Source organism: Salarias fasciatus, chromosome 8, assembly GCF_902148845.1.
Source record: "Salarias fasciatus chromosome 8, fSalaFa1.1, whole genome shotgun sequence".
In the NCBI taxonomy this organism is placed as follows: Eukaryota; Metazoa; Chordata; class Actinopteri; order Blenniiformes; family Blenniidae; genus Salarias; species Salarias fasciatus.
The window spans coordinates 11,239,719-11,257,879 of NC_043752.1; the positions used below are offsets into that span (position 1 = coordinate 11,239,719).

Genomic DNA, 18,161 nt, shown 5'->3' on the forward strand with positions numbered 1-18,161 from the left:
GCCGCTGTAAAATGTATTGGGAATATTTTCTTGACTGTGCCTTTTAAAGTCGATCAAAGTAACCACCTTCTCCTCGTATCTCGCTCTTGTTTTCATTGTAATTGTGGTTTTGTGGGTTTTAATGAAAAGAGCAGCACTTTGAAACAGAGTATTTAATGAAATCCACGCAGCTTTGTGGATAAGATGTAAATTAAAAAAAAAAGATACAACATTAAACATTAAATAATTATTTATGTTTTACATGTGTACAATTGACAAACAAGTTGAATATTTTATATAAACTTGTGTTATTTTATTTATACAGATATATATTCACATTATAATTCAAGACACATACATGCAGACTGATGGGGGTTCACACACACATTCAGACGTGCTTCCGAATTTACACCTTAAAGCCCCCCACGCACACACACAGCCACGCACGCAGACACATACACACACACAAAATGAATTGCAGTAAATTTCCTTCAACCAGGGATGCAGAGCTGCCTCCCGGTGTGGTCAAACATCTGTCTTTTTGAAAAAAAAAATCCTCGAGGAGTGTTTTATGCAACATGTGCTGACCAAAAAACCTCCAAAAGCAGGTACAATATCCCATGTCAACATACACACTCACACACACTCACACACACACACACATTCAGACACACAGGCCATGGCTGACATTCCTCCTCTGAGTCACCACTCACACAACATACAGATGACAGTGTGTGTTTATACGATCTGCGGCTGCTTGGAGCAGCGAGGCCAGAGAGGCCGCAGGCTGAGGATGAGGAGGACGAAGAGCACCACTGCCATGATGGTGACCACGGAGACGTACCCGGCGTGGGGCAGAAGCGGGGAGTCGGGAGCTTCGGCAGGGATCATGTTAGTGAGGTTCAGCATGTAGCCCAGCGTCCAGCCGGCGTCGCTGCCTTTGATCTGGAAACAAGAGCCGAACTGCATTAAGCTTCCAATTTGGTTTTCATTTATTGTGATAGAATTTAAAAAAAAAAAAAAATCCTGATGTGTTCTCGAGGCGTCTTATAAATTACAAGATCTAATTCGAGAGAAAATAATCTGTACATATTCAAATCCTCTGTGACATGAGTCGACCACAGCATCATATTGTACTGGGAATGTGGGAAAAACCATCCTCCAGTGGTCGTATAAAGTCAATAAATTTACATAATCAGGACCACACCAGAGCAACACATCTTATCATGATCGGATCAAATATTTGACAACTGGTTATTAATTCATCCCTTCATTTTTCTCACTGTCTCATGAGATACATGATGAGAGATTGGGATAGATTTGTCCAAGTGTTGGCCGTGTTTGAGCTATAATTCTCCCTAAATTTGATATAACATCAGAACATGGGGAATAAAACAAGTCAGCTTAAAACTGAAGTCTTCACAGGGTTTGTGAAATCATTGTGCGTTTTTTAATTCTGGCCTTTCCTGTTTGAAAGAATTGGCTGGCCAGATTATCACAATATAATTCTAATTACAGCACGCTGAAGATAATTCAAAACAACTGTTCTTTTTAAATGTCCTGACATTGTGGGTCTAAAACTCTCAGACAAAGAAAAAAACAAACCCGCCGAGTTCTGTTGTGAAAAGGATGCGACCCCAATCAGACCGCAGAGCGCTTTATGGCCTCAGAACAATGTTGGGAAAATGCCGCAGAGCTTTCAAATGAACTCTTTGTTCAGTTGATTGTAAAAACATTTATTGAGTGATGATTTTCTATTATACTTTCTCAAGTTATCACCTGAGTAGATTCATAATTACATTATTCACCCAAGTAGAAATATAGTTACTTTGGAGACTTTGGTAGGAGTAAAAGTGTAAATTCAAATTCTTCACTTGACAGTAGAGTTTCTCAGAAGTGAAGAGCACGGCGTTGTGAACTGAGGTTGCACCATATCAGGTGAATACTGCAACAATGTGGTGAGTATTGCAATAACAGTAGGATTTGAAATAAATACAAACACTTTTGAAACCCGCAGTTCCTTTCAGCAGCTTTCAGACTTAACACAGTTTTCCGATTTCCTTGTTTCAGGTCATTTTTGATTGATATTTGTGCCTCTGACTTTTGCTCTTTGGCCACCAGATATGCAAATCGAATTAAATCTTTAATTACTCAGTTGCATTTTTAATTTATCTTAAATAATTGTGCTTTTCTTTCATTTTTATAATATTCTCAATTTCAATTTTCAGAGCACGAATGCATGAAAACAGAAGGTTTTTTGTGATGTGTATATTGTTCATATCAGTTCATATCACTTTTGAGTCTAAAACCACAAAATCTTCTAGTTTAAATATAACAAACAGGGAATTCATCTGGTCTGTGCTGCTCAACAGCAGGAATTAATGGACTCTATGCACAAGTTCACCACTTCCTGAACTTCAGGACGCTCCTTGTTTCCTGTCTTTCATGACAGGACGAGCTGATTAATGCAGGTGTGTCTGACCTCTGTAACAACTTCAGACACACCTGTATTAATCAGCTCATCCTATCACGAAAGACAGGAAACAAGGAGCCTCCTGAAGTTCAGGAAGTGGTTGAGTTGTGCATAGAGTCCATTAACTTTAAATGTCTAATGATCGCACTAAGAACATCTAGCAATGCAACATGTAGTCTTAATCAGTAATTACCGACTTCCCTCACTGGAGGACTTTAAGAAGTAACATTTCCTTAATGCTCTGTATTATTCGACGGGCAGGTTTGCTCTTTTGAGGGATCTGCTGCTTCCAGCGGCTGATTATCAAGCAGGAACTGATTAACTGTTTGTGTTGGCTGGAGGTGTTTCAATCTCCTCCACTCTCCTTAAGTGTTTTCTCTTCGTATGGACACAGACAAAGCACATCAAAGTTTAATGTCAATGGGATGTGACCTCAATCAGACGGGGTTGGAGCTCTGGTGTGTGTGTGTGTGTGTGGAACAGGAACCGCATCAGGATCCACTGACCTTCTTGATGAATTTTATGTTGGAGTAGTTCTCCGAGGTAAAGTTGTATCCTTCTGTCAGCAGGGTGAGGATGTACGTGCCAGAAAAGCAGTACTCAGCCAGATATTTCTCTTTTACGCCGGGATGTTGCTGCACTATCTGTTCAATTCAAATGCCGTGATATCATCAGCGTACAATATAGGCAGGCTGGAGGACACAGATAAGACGTGAGGGGGAAAAAAAAAGGATGAATATGGCAGAACAGTTATTTTCCTGAGATAAATACGCTCTGACCTGATCCCATGAGGTAGCACAGTATTGTAGCAGCTTTTCCTTCACTGCTTGCAGAGGGATGGACGTATCGGTCAGATTCAGGAAATTCATCACAAAATAATATGCAGAAAATGCCTGTAAGAAAAAGAGCGAGGAGAGGAGAGGATGAAGGAGAAAGGAAAACGGAACCTGATCTCATATCAAGAGAATGAAGTAACCAGTTTAAAGAGACGGAGCTGTTATCGCGTGACAGATCGGACTGGCCCCGCTGACTCACACTGCATTACTGCTCACTTTGCAAGTAGATGTGAGGCCAAAATATTTATGGGTGAATGTCGTCACAGGACAAAACCAGATCGTAGGTGTTAATTAACAGTCCAGAAACCATTTTCTTGATCATTCAGTGAATTCTGGTAGGTCTTAATACATAAATTCATGTTTAAATCCATTTCACTTGAAACAAAGTCAGTAACCAAAACCACACTAAGGATTTTATCCACCCACTTATTTCTTTTGATTAGGATTTCTTAAGAAATACAAAAATAAATAGCCTCGCACATTTAGAGAAGTCATGCCTACCATCATGCACTGCAGTGTTTAAAGAGAAAAGACTAATAGCCAGAGACAGCACAAACAAAACAGCGACTGTATTACATCTAAGTGATGAGTGGTCTTATTAATTTCAAGCTGTTTATGTGCAGACTGGAAAGGAATTTAGTCACTCTGAACAAAGGGGATACTTCTGAAAGTGATCAGATTTTGATTTGGTGTACTAGAAATAGCTGTCAAATTTGAAAGTTGATTGCTATAAGATGCATAATTCATGTTTCAGATTTGAACATGGTCTATGAGACAAAACTGGCCTAATAAAGTGTCCGTAAATCAAGGTTTTATGGAGTCCTTAAGATTTGGGAAAAAAGTAACAGCTATTCCTGATTTGTCCCCTTCGGCTCACACCGTTTTAATGACAGTAGAGTGTAAAGATTTGTCTGCATGTGGTTTATATCCAGACTGGTTCAAAACACACCGTCATAAAGCACACGAATCCACAAAGTGCCAACATTACCCCGAATGACCCCTGCAAGTGTGGCTGGAAGACCCCGTTGAAGGAGCACTGGCGGTATCTGCAGGAAGAGAAGTTGAAGACAGTTCTGACCACTTCCTGGCATTGTTGGAAGTTGCCGTCCCCCCTGTGGGCAAAGGCTTCAGGGGCTCCCGGGGGCTTCCTGTCTGACACACAGGGGCTGTCGTAGAGTTCAGAGTAGAACTTTGTCACATTGTAGCCTGGATGGAAACAGGGATCTAATATTGATGTTGGACCTGACTAGGAGAGAGAGTGAGATAAAGAGGCGTGACACAGACAGAGTGAGGAGGATAATTGAATCTTTGGTGTTACTGCATGTCTCAGCACATAACGTCTCTCACAGATGATTGTGTCTCTAATTATCTGGGATTTGATTGGATTTAAACAGTCCATTAAAGGAGGCGTGAAAACTTGATGCAGAAGTTTACCTGAGTCTGTTGTGCCAGCACCATCCGCAGGACCTGGTCCTTCCCGTAACACAGGAAGCTGTGAGTGTAAAGGTTGTAATCGTTTCCATAGAGCCGGAAAGTGACTGAGTTGCTGGGAGACTCTGATCCGTCATAACTATCCGACACAAAGCTAATCTGGGTTGAAGCCCCGCCAAGGTCAAGAGCGCCTGTGGTTTCCAAGCCCTGCAGCAGAAACAAAAAAGGCATTGACGTCAGCGCCCAGCGGGACGGCCCCCGTGCACACAAAATACGTCTAAAAGCAGGCGAGCGTGCGCGGGCCTGTCGGTAGATCTAAACCTGTTTGAGGCGATCGTCCAGGTAGTTGACTGTGACCCAGCCGAAGGCTCCCTCCTCCTGTCCGCTGAGGATCCTCGCGCCTTCGTACGAGAAGGGGAACCTCTGCAGGGCTCCCTCCACCGCCTGGAACACCTTGTCTGACGCCGAGCTGTTCTCCATGCTGCGTTTATACCAAAGGACAAATTTATTACAGCGACTCACATCCATAATTCAGATCGATACAGCGGCACATAAATAATAAATAGACTCTATTGTATATAATGGATGTGACAGTAAAGTATTCAGTTCCCTGGCAGGAAGGTTCATGTGGAAATAAATCAAAGCGTTTGTGAATGGGGAAAGGCTACAGAGAACCGTGCATTAGCTGAGCGTGCAAACAGAATTTCAAGGCTTTAACTTGGGCTAAAATCAAATAATCGCCAGCAGAGAAATGGGAATTTATAGCTTATTAGCTTTATCGATTTCTTTCTTTCTTTTTTTTTTTTTTTTTTTTTTTTTTAATGGTATTATAGAAATGTGCCGTACTTCAGCAGTCTCATTCCCGCGGTCGCTCCCAGATAGAGCGGAGTCTCCCGGTGCCGTTTGCTGGGGACCCACCGCTCGGCCTCCTGCATGCACAGCGTCAGAGACTCTCCCGCCTTCCACGGTTCAGACGCGTAGCTGGAAATGCCTTTACCTGCGAGACCAACCGAGATGTCAGGAGAAGGGTGAAGCTCGGTCTAATTTTAGAAATCATGACACAGAATTCGAGGCATGTTTCTAAAGAGCTTTAGAGACTGAAGGTCACCTAGAAAAAAAAAAATCAAGAAAGCCTTTCAGGAGACAGAGGAGCTGTCTGCTTCACTGTACACATGACTGACGAATCCCTTGAGCAAGTTTCTAATCCTGAAATTGCAGCTGGGGGTGTTCCTCATTATATGTGTTTCACAAAACTCATGTCAGCTCTGAGTCACTTCAGTACGTTCAGCAGTTTAAGTATTTTGTGGGAAAACAACAGATTGTTCAGGGGTTTTTTTGGGTTGAAAGACTATTTTAAGACTGGTATTTCAAAATAGCAGTATCATTTGTGATTAGTATTGTATGATTTAAGAGGAACGAGAAAATATAGAAAATGTTCCCAATAAGTGAAATCAGAAACTGTCATTGTGTGTAGACTGATATCTGATGCTTCTCTTGGCTCAGGACATCTTGTTCAGCTTTTTATGTTTCAGAATGTTCACTTCACAGGACCAAATCAGACGTAGATACACAGAAAATGACCTTTTTTTATTTCCTACATAACACATTGTACTAAGTACCATGGATGGATTCAGAAACAAAGATTTCTTATGAGCCTGTAATTTCATACCCGCAGTAAAAAGGTGCTGTCCCACCTGCTGGTCGGCAGCTATGTGAAGGATAAACTCTGTCTCATATCAAATGTTTGAAATGCATCCCTGACTCCTTAATGGAGAGGATTCTGTAAACAGTACAGTGCCTGCCTCTGGTTTCCCCAAAGCCGCTCCAACACAGAACAGAGTATCCAAGTCCTCAGGCCTTATAAGAGTAGAAGGAGAAGATGTTCTTCTGAGTAATTTGCAATGATTTATAAACGCATCATATTAGTGACGATACTGAGTAACCGCAACTTACTAGCACAACTCACTTTTAATAAACTCCCACTTCCGAGCAGACCACAGAACTGCAGCTCTGATTCTTTATAATTCAATGATCTCGGCTTCAAGCAGAGCCAGGAAATCTGAGCTGAAACTCTAAACGCTTTCAAATAACATTTGCACCTCGTAAATGAAGAAAACCCTAATGGGTTCCTTCCGTTGCAACAATCCACCACATCTGAAGTGGTAAATGTTAAGGAGTATCTAATAGATTTTGACTGTCGATGCCCAACAGCTGCTCCATAAAAGGCAAGAGGTTTAGTGATAGTCAATAAAATGAAGTTGTGACTTTACCTTTGACTTTGCAGGAATGTATTTGTTCAACTCTGCCTGTGTTGTTGTCCTTCTCTGCCGGCCACTCGTATAAATAGAGAGCTGTGTGGGAAGATCCGGCGTCCAGCACGATTCCATACTGAGGCGAAAACAGAGGGGAGGGATTCAGTGTGTGTTCGCCCGGGATGATTTCCATCCAAACGTGTCCTTTTTAAGCTTTTTGTGAAATGATTGGATGACCTTCAGACTTTCGGCGCTGCGTTTTAGAGTGTAAACAGGAAGACGGTCACTTAGTGCATCCATGATAATATCATTGATATTAACTGTGCAACACAAACTGGGTTTCTGAATATATATAAAAACGGTCTTGATTTAATATCTTTGTCTACATTCAGCAGCCATATTTGGTGGTGGATTTCTATAACCAGTTGCTCAGATTGAGGTCATATTGACAAGACACCATATTTGGCTTTGGCAGACTGGACTCTGATCCCAGCGCGGCTCGGCGAGCTCCCGCAGACGGGGGGACGCGGCGAGTACTTCCATCTGACATACCTTGTACTTTTGGAGGAGAGGCTTGTTCTGCAAGACCGCCACTGTCACCAGGGCAACGATCGCTATGACACCAATCACAGTGATGATGATGGTGACAGGCGTGTGCCAGGGGTTCTTCTCTTTCATGTCTGAGAGCGGGGGCGGAAGCACAGACGGACGGACGGAGGGACGGACAGGCAGGCGGGAAAGGGGAGGCCACGGGGGATGCCGAAATAGAAAAGGGAAGATGAGGATAAATAGGAAGAAGATGTGCATGAGCAGGTCTTGTGTCCAGATGTGCGTGATGTCAGAGCATGTGTGTGTCTCGCAGGGGTGAGTGTGTCGTGTTGTGGTGTTGAGTTTTTAATTGTGTTTTGTAACCAAGGACAACAGATGCATTTCTTATTGGGAGTCTCTGAACTTGAGCCAGGGTTTTCGAGGATACTGAGAGACTTTGTTATTTCAGCCATGGTGTTTTCTTAAAGGGAAGTCCCATCAAAGGATTTAGAAACTGATGAAGGATTAGCAACATTTCCTCACTGAGAACATTTTGAAAGAACTTCATCATTCTGACAGGGCTAATTTGTTTATAGAAACAAAGTGGCTTCAGTGGAAAGAGGAACACGGGCATTGTTGACTTCATGGAACAAAAAAGCTCTCGGTAATTCAATATTCCAGCATCCTGCTACAGGAATTGCTTTAAACCTAAATATATCTGCAACCTTCACCAGGTTGTAGTTTTCGTTTCCTGTCCATTTTACAGAACTGAGTCACTGAACCACCGGGACCCCAAACACACACATCACACTGCACATCAGATTCAAAGCATGAGAAGGAGGTGTGTGTTCAGGGTGTGACACACTTCTCTCAGTCGGTCACTTTCATCACATCCATAAAGACACAGACGTACACAATAGTCCGTTGACGTCCAAAGTACACACACACACACTCTCATAGAGCCACTCGCTTGCACACACATGATTGTTTGATTATTGCCAGAGAGAGTAAACTTAGAGAAACTACTAAGAAGCACATGACTGTTGCACGCAAGCGCCCACGCACACACACACATACACATACACAAACTGACTAAAGTGTAGCAATTTGCTTTGGACGGACGGTAAACCTGAAAACAGTTAAACGCATTAAACCGACAAGCCAGTGCTGAACGCAGAGCAAAGGAGAGCGCTTACCTCTGTCGTCTACTTCAATGAACTTGCCACTGACAGGGGAGGGAAAGAGAGGGAGCACACAGAGAGAGAGAGAGAGAGGGAGGGAGAGGGAGAGAGAGAGAGAGAGAGAGAGAGAGAGAGGGAAGACAACAGCGGGGAGGGAAGGAGAGGCGGGGAGTGCAGGCAAGTGGAAGAGAGAGGAAAATATGTGCAGGACAGAGAGAGGTGATAAGATGAGGAGAGGTTTTTTCCGTCGTGTCCGGACGGAGGATTAGAATAGAGCTGTGTGTGTTTCTAGTGGAGGGGGCTCTGAAGCACCGAGTTTGGCATTTCCTCCCCAAGCTGGGGCAGCAAGCCGGTCACTATGGAGACACAGCTAAAGCCTGTTTGTGCGTGTGTCGGTGTGCATGTGGACCCCTTAGAAGGGACTCTCTCTCCCTCTCTGTAAACTAATGAGCGTCACTCTCTGGAGCACTACTCTTTCCTCCTCTCTCTCTCTCTCTCTCTCTCTCTGTTCATTCTGTGGGACGAGGGAAGGAGGGGAAGTGGGGACTCCTTGTTTTTATTGCTGGCAGGCTGTGATGTCATTTCAGTGACGGATCGGAATCCCCTCCTATTCTGTGTGTGTGTGTGTGTGTGTGTGTGTGTGTGTGTGTGTGTGTGTGCGTGTCTGTTGTTGGAGAACTTGTGTGCGTTTGTGTACGCAGGCTCGACACATGACTTGCCTGCAAATAGCCGATCCATTCACAAATCCATTGTTGGTTTTTCCCTTTCTTAGCAGAATCACAAGATTACATTTAAAAAAAAAAAATGTACACAACTTTATCTTTTAATACCTTGGCAATGATTTTCATTTCAGATCAGCTATATCAGCACAAAGACATTTACTAAGCGAATGAAGCAGCATTTGCCTTAATTAAAAGCCTTTTTGACGTAAATCTGCCTCTAAAGATCACAGTATGGGCCACACAGTGGTGCAGTGGTTGGCTCTGTTCTCTCACAGGGATAATATCTGCGGCTCAGAGCTCTTACTTTGTGGAGATTGCCGTTTCTCCCTGCGCTTGCATGTGTTTCCTCCGGGTCTGCTGGTTTCCTCCCAGCGGACCCGGAGCATATCTGACACCAAGAATGAACATGCTCGGCTTTGCAGTGCGTATCTTGCTCAAAGTGAGTCAGATCAGCTCCATGTTGGTGTTTACTGGGCGGCTCCTCGTCTCACATATAAGATACAATGTAGGTGCAGTTCTCTTTAAAGAGCTTTCGAGATTAACATACTTCAGTTGAACATTCATATGACTGGACAGTAGTTCATGGATTATTTCTTAATGGGGACTGAGGTTAGAGAGTGTAAAACTCTCCAGCATTGATCTTTCCACCCTGGCTTTACATTCTTGCTTGGAAGAGTTCACTTCCTCTAAATGTAAGTGACGGCGTATCACTGTTGTACTTGCTGACTCAGACCGCAAATTTAGCTTTCAGCTTGCAGTGCTCGAAACTGGAGACGCTTCACTTCTGTGGAACTGAAATCTAGCCAAAGAACTCACTTCGGATTGTTGTTCTTCGTGATTTTGAGACCTAATTTCAAGTGCATGCTGATTTGTTTCAGATAATCTAAAATGGATGCGTTCAGGTTTATTTCAGTTATAGACAGACTTTTATCCTTTGTGTTAGGTGTTACTCATACACTCATGCACTCATCCACCACAGTTTCCTGTCATTGTTAGTTAAACCAAAATGCTTTTTTTTTTTGTTTCCCATCACAAATCCAGGTATACCTTTTTGAAAGCCCAGAATAGCTCGTCTTTCATCTGAAATTATTCCATTGTTTTATGATCTAAAAGCATAAGAAAGGGAAATGGAAAAAAGCCTTTGACTTTTCCATAAATACTTTGAGCGCAGTTAAATAGCACGCCTAATCTCTGGTAAGAACTAAAGACAGGAGAAACCACAGAAATATAAATGTCTCTTGATCGCATCGGAAACCACAAACTCAATTTGGGTTTCAGTGAAGCTTGAAATTAAAATCTGCTCAAAAAGTGCTGCTACTGCCAGTTTTTTACAGATATGAAACAGCCACAGGAAACCGTACGACATCAAGAAAACCTGTTGCAGGATGTTCTTTGTTTTAATACTGTTGGCAGCAGCTTTCATACTATCGCTGTGTAAACTGTTCACTGAGAGCATTTTGTAACTGTGCAGATTAGAAGATCTAAGGTTTTTATTGTAATGTCTCATTGTATAGAGAGACAAAATTTAATATGCAAGATATAAAAAAAAAAAATTCCAACTACCGTAATAATTGCTATAATTTACAAACTTTCAGTTAATTTCCTATTGATGAAGCTTGAAATTTTTGATCTACTTCATCAACCCAGAGTTAGATAAATGTTATAGATTGATGGATGTTTGGATTATGGCTCTTGAATTATGTTGGCGCCTCTTGCAGGTCCAACCACAAACCCAGCTGTCTTCTAATCGGAGCCACATGGACCAGCATCATGCTTCAGTGGAATAATGGGATCCACCAAGCCCCAACGAAGCAGGACTGAAGCAACATCTGTTTGCCCAATACGTCTTCCTATGATCCACAAAGCCATAGCTACATGTCTGAAATGTGTGAACCTTTGTAGTGTGTCTGCCGACGAAGAAAACAACCAGGCTTTGCATTAATGAGTAACACAATGGCAGCTGGCTCCAGTTCAGTCAAATAAAAAAAAAAAAATAAAAAAAGCAACTCAAAGCTCTTTCCTGTTGCATAACTCATAAAAATATGTCATGAAAATGATCACAGAGAAGCACGGTACAGTCTTCTTAAGGCACTTCCTTACAGTTTGTGTGATGTCTGACTGTTTAGCAACTCTCTGACTGGAGTGATGGTCTCAGTCTTCCAGGGCGCAGTGGGAAAACACGCTGATGACGCCGCTGAAAGCTGACTAAACAAACGCAAACACACACTCACAAACACACTTGTTGAGACGGAAAACAGGGCGACAAGTTAAGAGCATGAGATCATGGAGGAATCCTGCTCCTGCTGCATCTGCAGGTTTTCAGGAGACACGCGCGAGACATTTGTGTCTTTTATCCTGGAGATTCCAAATAACAGTTCTCTTTCTCTGCTTGGACCCAGTTTAAATCAGAACTTCTTTTTCTATCTTTTCGATCACCTGCAGCTCCAACCAGAAGCGTTTCAGAAGGCCAAGCAGTTTGTTGACTTTGTGTTTTTTTTTTTCTTCTTAATTTGTGCCTTTGAATCTTCTGCTCTCTGACCTGCTGCCAGCAGTTATGACGTAATGTTGAAATAATTAGTGGAATAGATGTGTTATCAGCAGGATTTAGTGCAGTCGGGTTCCATCTGACTGGATAAATTAGCTAACATGCAGAGCATGGAGGAATGGCCAGACTTTTGCAATATTTGTATTGAAAACACTGATATTGCAGTGACAATAAATAAAGCTGCTAATGCAGGTACTGTCAGGCATGACACATCTTTCAGTGAGTCTGATTTAGTTCAGGAATACAGACATGAGATAATCACAGACAGCATCTCTTCATGTCTACAAGAGAAACAACAAATGCTCTCACTAAAACTCCTGTAATTATAACTGTGCTCCGAGTTTCATCATAGTAATCGCTGAGTTACTGCCAAAATTAGTTTATTACAGTAACACATTACTTTTGACGTCACGTTAGGCCATGCTGCTCTCATTAAGGGACTTTTTCCAGCCGGGAATGAGGCATTCATCTCACCTGAACATAATTTAAGCCTGGATCCCTGCGGTGAAATCCGCATACGGCCGTGCACGAAATGAGGCCCAACGATAAATTGTCCTGTCTTCAAAGCACACAAATAGGCCAAGGCAGACAAACTCAGCTGTGAAGTCGCTTGTTCCCGGGAATGTAAATCTGCAGATGCAACATTTTAAAACACACGTGTGCATCTGTTTATTTTTAATTCCATAACCCAAAAATGTAGCAATACGATGAGACCAGGATGCATCTAACTCGAACATGAGGGAAGTTGCTGAAAAAAGATCAGACAGTAGAAGCATAACATCTGCAAATGTACCCAAGCTGAGTATGAACTTGAACAAACTTTCACTCAGAATAAAAAAAAAAGCTGAGTTGGAATAAAATAAGTTATCTAGAGTAACATTTGTAGCAGGTTTGAACCAAAAAAGCAACTTTCAGGACCCTAATTACATATTTCTTTGTTATTCCCACAAACTTTCCTCCACATGATCATAACCTGTACTCCTGATCTTAAACCTGATGTACACTGTGAGTCCCAGACTCACAAAAGTCCAAAAGTGATAGAGTTTACAGTTTTGTCTATCAGTCTTATCAGCAGTAGGGTTTTAATGACATAACAGAGGTTTCCACACCCATGACGCGAACCGTAAATGTTGCGATGTAAAAATGCAGAGGAGAGTGAACATGGAGACGAGGGCCGCTGTTTTCCACCAGCACGTGCTGTGAGCGCTGTTTCTTCACATGCAGCGGTGAGTCAATGGGTGACACACGTGGTGATGGACTCTGCGGTTTTCTAATGAGGGAAAGACGAGACAACAACAGCCCTGCGAGGCAGGGCTCGCATTTGTTGTTCTGCTTTGGTGGTCAGGCTTTTAAAAGCTTTCAGACCAGTGTTTTGTGTGTCTCGGTGTGTGTGTATGTGTGTGTGTGTGTGTGTATGTGTTTCTTTTTACAATTACTCCAAAATAAAACAAGCTACATTGCAAAACTGTAAAAATGACAAGCGATATATATCAGCTTCCCAACAGCACGCTTCGGCTAAAATTTATATTAGTATTTCCATCCCAAAAGCTGTTAACAGCAGTGTCTCATAATTCTGAATTTTATTAGGATATGACAGGAAGTCCGGTCTTATTTAGAGGGGGTTTTATACCCACAACACCCTTGGTTTCTATGGTCGTATTTACTAGAACGCTGTCACAGCCATCCTTTTTAAAACATGGCTTTATCTAATTAATAGATGTGGAAGGGCTGTAACTGATCCGAGATGACAACGGGCAGATTCACACCACATTCACGTCCAAGAGCAAAACACAAACCAGAAAACCTATACATGGAAACATCTCACAGAGAGGCACGTCAACCAGACTCGATTAGATTAGATACACAAATCATAAAGATATGTAGGAGGAAGGATAAGATTGACTGAGATAAAAATGGAAAGATTGGGAGAGATAAAAGTATGTGACATCAGAAATAGTGTCGTGTAAAGTTAGCCATTAAATGACAATGAAAAGATATTCAAAGTTTTTTGAGGTGTTGTAGGACAATAACCACTACTAAAATATTCTTTGACATTTTTAAACCTGTAGAGTCAGTCTTATCCAAAACAGACTCAACAACTTGTCAGAAATATAACAATCGTGGCAAGAAAATTCCGGCTCGGAGCCTTTTTTTTGGTTCTGAGTTTGCATGTTCTCCCTGTGCATGCATGCGTTTCCTTTCCACTGTCCGAAAACACGTATTTGAAGATCGTTGGGGATTATAAATTACCCTGCAGCCCTGAGTTTGTCAACGCAGCGTAGGAGACGGATGGATTATAGTTAATATGAATAATTGGCACAGATCATTGGATACGCTGACGTACTGTTGTGTTGAGCACATTAAGCAAATTCCCTGACTGTGTGTGGGAAACATGCACATGCACTCAGAAAAATCAATGCAACCTGCCCCCCTCCCTGTAACTAAACCCACCCTCCCCTCACACATCACACAGAACCGGGCCTCAGCGTCCTTGAGTTGTTATTCAGCTTCTCTGCTTCGAGTATCACTTCATCACGTTGGCCTTGCCTGTTGTGTCCACATTTGTCTGAACTCTTAAGAGACAACATCCCTCACTTAGCAGTTGTGCGAACTCTCCTGTCAGGGCTATTGTGAAACGGCTCAGCTTGCATCCGGAGAAAAGGGAACTTCTGAAAGGCGTCATGTGATGAATCAAGTGAGGAAGCATCTCTGCTTGCAACAGGAAAGAGATCCACCCTGACCCTCCGAGATAGACTGGTGGTTGCTCCGAACTGAGCTCATCTACTGTGATCTCAAGCAGAGGATGAATAAACTGCTGTTGCTGTGGCAGATCCACCTGTCTCTCGCTCAAAGTTAATGAAAAAGTTCCCCGGATCGAAGTTTTACCTCACAGCAGCTGCCTTATCTCAACATTCTGATAAGGTATCGCCTTCGAACATTAGCAAATTCTGACTTCTGTGTACATTTTTGAGATTACTTCAGTGAACTTTACACCTCAACAGCACAACACTGATATGATGGCATGGTTTTCATGGGTCGATCAGCCAAAATGGATGATTGATATGCACATAAACAAACCCGACACCTCCTGTGGGGAGTTTCCCACGTTTCACCTGTGTGGTGGTTTCATCCCAGACTGCAAAACTACACATATTAGGTAAACTGCAGACTTAATCACACATTTCTTTAATTTAGAGTGATCTTTCATATTCAAAATGTTGTAATTTTGAGTTTGAAGCGAACGGGTGCACGCCGCATGTAAAGATAATATACTGCACATATTGATATCCCCATCATGCTAAAACTGCCATATTTTCTGCAGCATTACGACAGTCCAATAAATAATATCTTTCCTTTTCCCAGAATAAATACGATAAGTAAGCACTTCAAAACATTTATTGAATCAATTTAACACACAGGAGAATCTATATATAAAGCTACAGTAATCACTGTTGAGTTTCCTGATAACTATTGTGTGTGCGTGCATTCAAAGGTCAAACTGTGTGGGAGTGGAATCAAGAGGATATTGAAGAAATCCTTGTTGAATTAATGTAAAGTGATGCTTTTTCTCAGTTAAACTGTCATATTTCCAGCAGTGGGATTGTCACTGGAAGTCTGCTCCACAAGCAGAGGCGAACCACGTTATAAATTGCTGAAACTGAAACTATCTTATTGCCTTGTGGGGCCATTAATCTAAATACTGAGTCACAATGACAGATATATTGGCAATTAAACTTTAACCAACCCCCATTAGGTGAATCTAGCTAATCAGTTAAGATTGCACTGTTGTCCCCGGTCGCATGCAATGCCCGATCATAAACTGTAAAGCTCTCACAATCTCCTCACCGCGATGGCCACCGTGTTTATTTTCAGTCATGCAATCACACAGACGCTCCATCTCTCACATGTACAACACACACACACACACAAACACACACACACACAAACACACACACACACCGTCATCTACTTGGGTCGACCGGACACTTGCTATGGAAAAGTCACAAACCTGCCCCACAATGCTGCAGGTGCTACATGCAGTGGAACATGTCACACACTCAGAAGAGAACACACACTCACCTGATACCTAACATTAACTGTACATGATGGGATGGGAACAGATGGGAACACTGGGTGCAAAGGATTTCCTGTTGCTGTGTGTGTGTGTGTGTGTGTGTGTGTGTGTGTGTGTGTGCCAGTCATAGCAGTACACCTACCTCTTTGTGCAGACATGGGTTCTTTCTCAGCAGCAACACAATGCTCTTCCTATTCTTTGCCCCTCTCCCTTCTCTCCTCTGTCTTCCCCCTTTTCTCTAACTCTCTCTCTCTCTCTCTCTCTCTGGTAACACAGCTCTCTGCTCTGCCTGGCGTTTTTCAGCACCTCCTTTCACATACACTCGCTTTATTAGGAGAAGCAGAGCCTCCCTTTTGCTCAGCCCACTCCCCTCCTGTTGCTTTTTATTTACCTCTCTCTCCCTCCCTCTCTCTCTCTCTCTCTCTCTCTCTCTCTCTCTCTCTCTCTCTCTCTCTCTGCCACTTTCCCTCCACTCTTTTTGCATCCCCCCCCTCTCTTTTTAATCTCCTTTATCTCTCCCACTCTATTCCACTGGTGTCTTTCTTATCATTTTCCTCCTGCCTCCTCTTCTCTGTCATTGTCTCTGTCTTGTATAAGTGGGTCAAACATGAAAGCAGTGTTAGATCTGGATGGGAGCTGAACCTGGAGGCTTGTTGGAGAGAAAGCAGCTGGCGAACTGACTCTCCTCCTTAAATCCGTCATGCCCGGCACTCTACTCTTTAAAGATGTAATCTCTTTCCTTTCCTTAATTCTCAGTGGTTCCACTATAAACCTCAGACGGACAGTAAACTTCAAAATCAGCGTTCTCCACGCGGAGTTATGGGATGATCACGGCGCCGGGGTCAGGAGCTGGACACTGGTACCTGTGTGCTGTGTTTGTGTGACTTTCGGACAAATGTTTAACAAGGCTGCATTTGAGTCACGGTCACAAGAGCTCCAATTAAAATTCACACACCAGGATACATTTTAACCACAACAATAAACCGCCGGTACTCAGCTCTGCTACTTGTGCGATAAAATTTGCAGCCCTCAGCAGAAAAAACAGCTAATATACGAGTGTGATCAGCGCGCATGCTGAAGTGGACTGCATAATTAGTACAAGTGGTATGGGGAAGTGGTTTCTTTTTTTCTTCTTCTTCTTCTTCTTCTCCATTTGGCGGGATTGCAGAGGTTTCATTTTGTTCGGTTCTCTCTCAGGATATTGTGCAGTGATCGAAGAAAAAAAAAAACCCACATTATTATGACAACAGTAATCCTCATTTAATGACATTCTGAGTGACAAGCTCTTACATTTCCTTCAAGATTGGAATAAGTTCCTATTGTTCAGCTCGAATGTGTGAACGCTCCATCAGTCTGTCACTAAATATGAAAATCCTCATTAGGAACAGTAAGTATCCATCCGGTGGTGTGCGCAGTGAGACGACTGCCTCTGCTGCTTATGCTCTGGAGCCCCCTCGATCTGAATCCCCCTTATGTGCTCATGTTGCCTGATGTGGAGGGTTTTCTTCAGCAGCAGATACAGCGTGACGATTTCAACTGCTGGTTGAAATGGGACCTGGACGATCCATGAAAACAACAACAACTGCAACTAACAGACCTTAAAACTGAGTTCATGTTTATGTGATTCCTCTAATGTGGATGGTGTGTCTTCTAACTTTTTGGGAATTTGTCCAAGTAGATTAAATAAAGCAATCTGCATTTAATTTGCAAAGAACAAGACAATATCCTGGCAGAATTTTATCAGGTGGAACAGCACATCCTAGCATCGTTTACTTAAGCCCAGGGAAGGAGGAATGTGGTGTCATGGCACCGCAGTTTTAACTGGCTTACAAATGGGAAGCAGACGACAAGATCATTATTTTAAAAAGCAGATCAAAGGTCCCCGTCTGCAGTGGCTTTAAAGGATCAGTGTCTCAACCTCTTGAGACAGAAACTGTCCATAAAGACTCCTGGCTGAGGCGCCCTTTTAAAACATGCATCAGAGACATTAGAAAATGTGTGTATATTTGCTCAGAGGCCTCCAACTCTGCAGATTCAGTCCGCTGCTTCTCAGTTTGTGTAAATATTATGGTTCGGATGCCGAACCATTGTATGTAAGTGTTTTTAGGACAAGATAAACTGGATTGATTTGGCTTTTTC

The 18,161-nt window shown here is 42.6% G+C and overlaps 1 protein-coding gene across 2 annotated transcripts; it reads right to left on the reverse strand.

Annotated features, from left to right (window-relative positions):
* Positions 1–293: 293 nt before the first annotated feature.
* On the reverse strand, positions 294–16,347 carry entpd1 (ectonucleoside triphosphate diphosphohydrolase 1). Of its 2 annotated transcripts, none has more exons than XM_030097869.1 (10): positions 16,165–16,347; positions 7,524–7,651; positions 6,990–7,107; positions 5,566–5,716; positions 5,041–5,200; positions 4,723–4,926; positions 4,277–4,534; positions 3,232–3,345; positions 2,959–3,096; positions 294–924 (listed from the first exon to the last, which is right to left on the reverse strand). In XM_030097869.1, the coding sequence occupies exons 1-10, from the start codon at positions 16,178–16,180 to the stop codon at positions 718–720; spliced, it is 1,494 nt and encodes a 497-aa protein (XP_029953729.1). In that variant the 5' UTR covers positions 16,181–16,347; the 3' UTR covers positions 294–717. The 2 variants fall into 2 exon arrangements, with proteins under 2 accessions (XP_029953729.1, XP_029953730.1); XM_030097870.1 differs by lacking the exon at positions 16,165–16,347 and adding an exon at positions 8,696–9,347.
* Positions 16,348–18,161: the final 1,814 nt, after the last annotated feature.

Excerpts from the sequence above, each read along its gene's own strand:
- entpd1 (XM_030097869.1), bottom strand. Across the intron at positions 5,717-6,989 it reads ACATTCCTGCAAAGTCAAAG|GTAAAGGCATTTCCAGCTAC; the intron begins GTAAAGTCACAA and ends TTGGTCTCGCAG. Across the intron at positions 3,097-3,231 it reads GTGCTACCTCATGGGATCAG|ATAGTGCAGCAACATCCCGG; the intron begins GTCAGAGCGTAT and ends TGAATTGAACAG.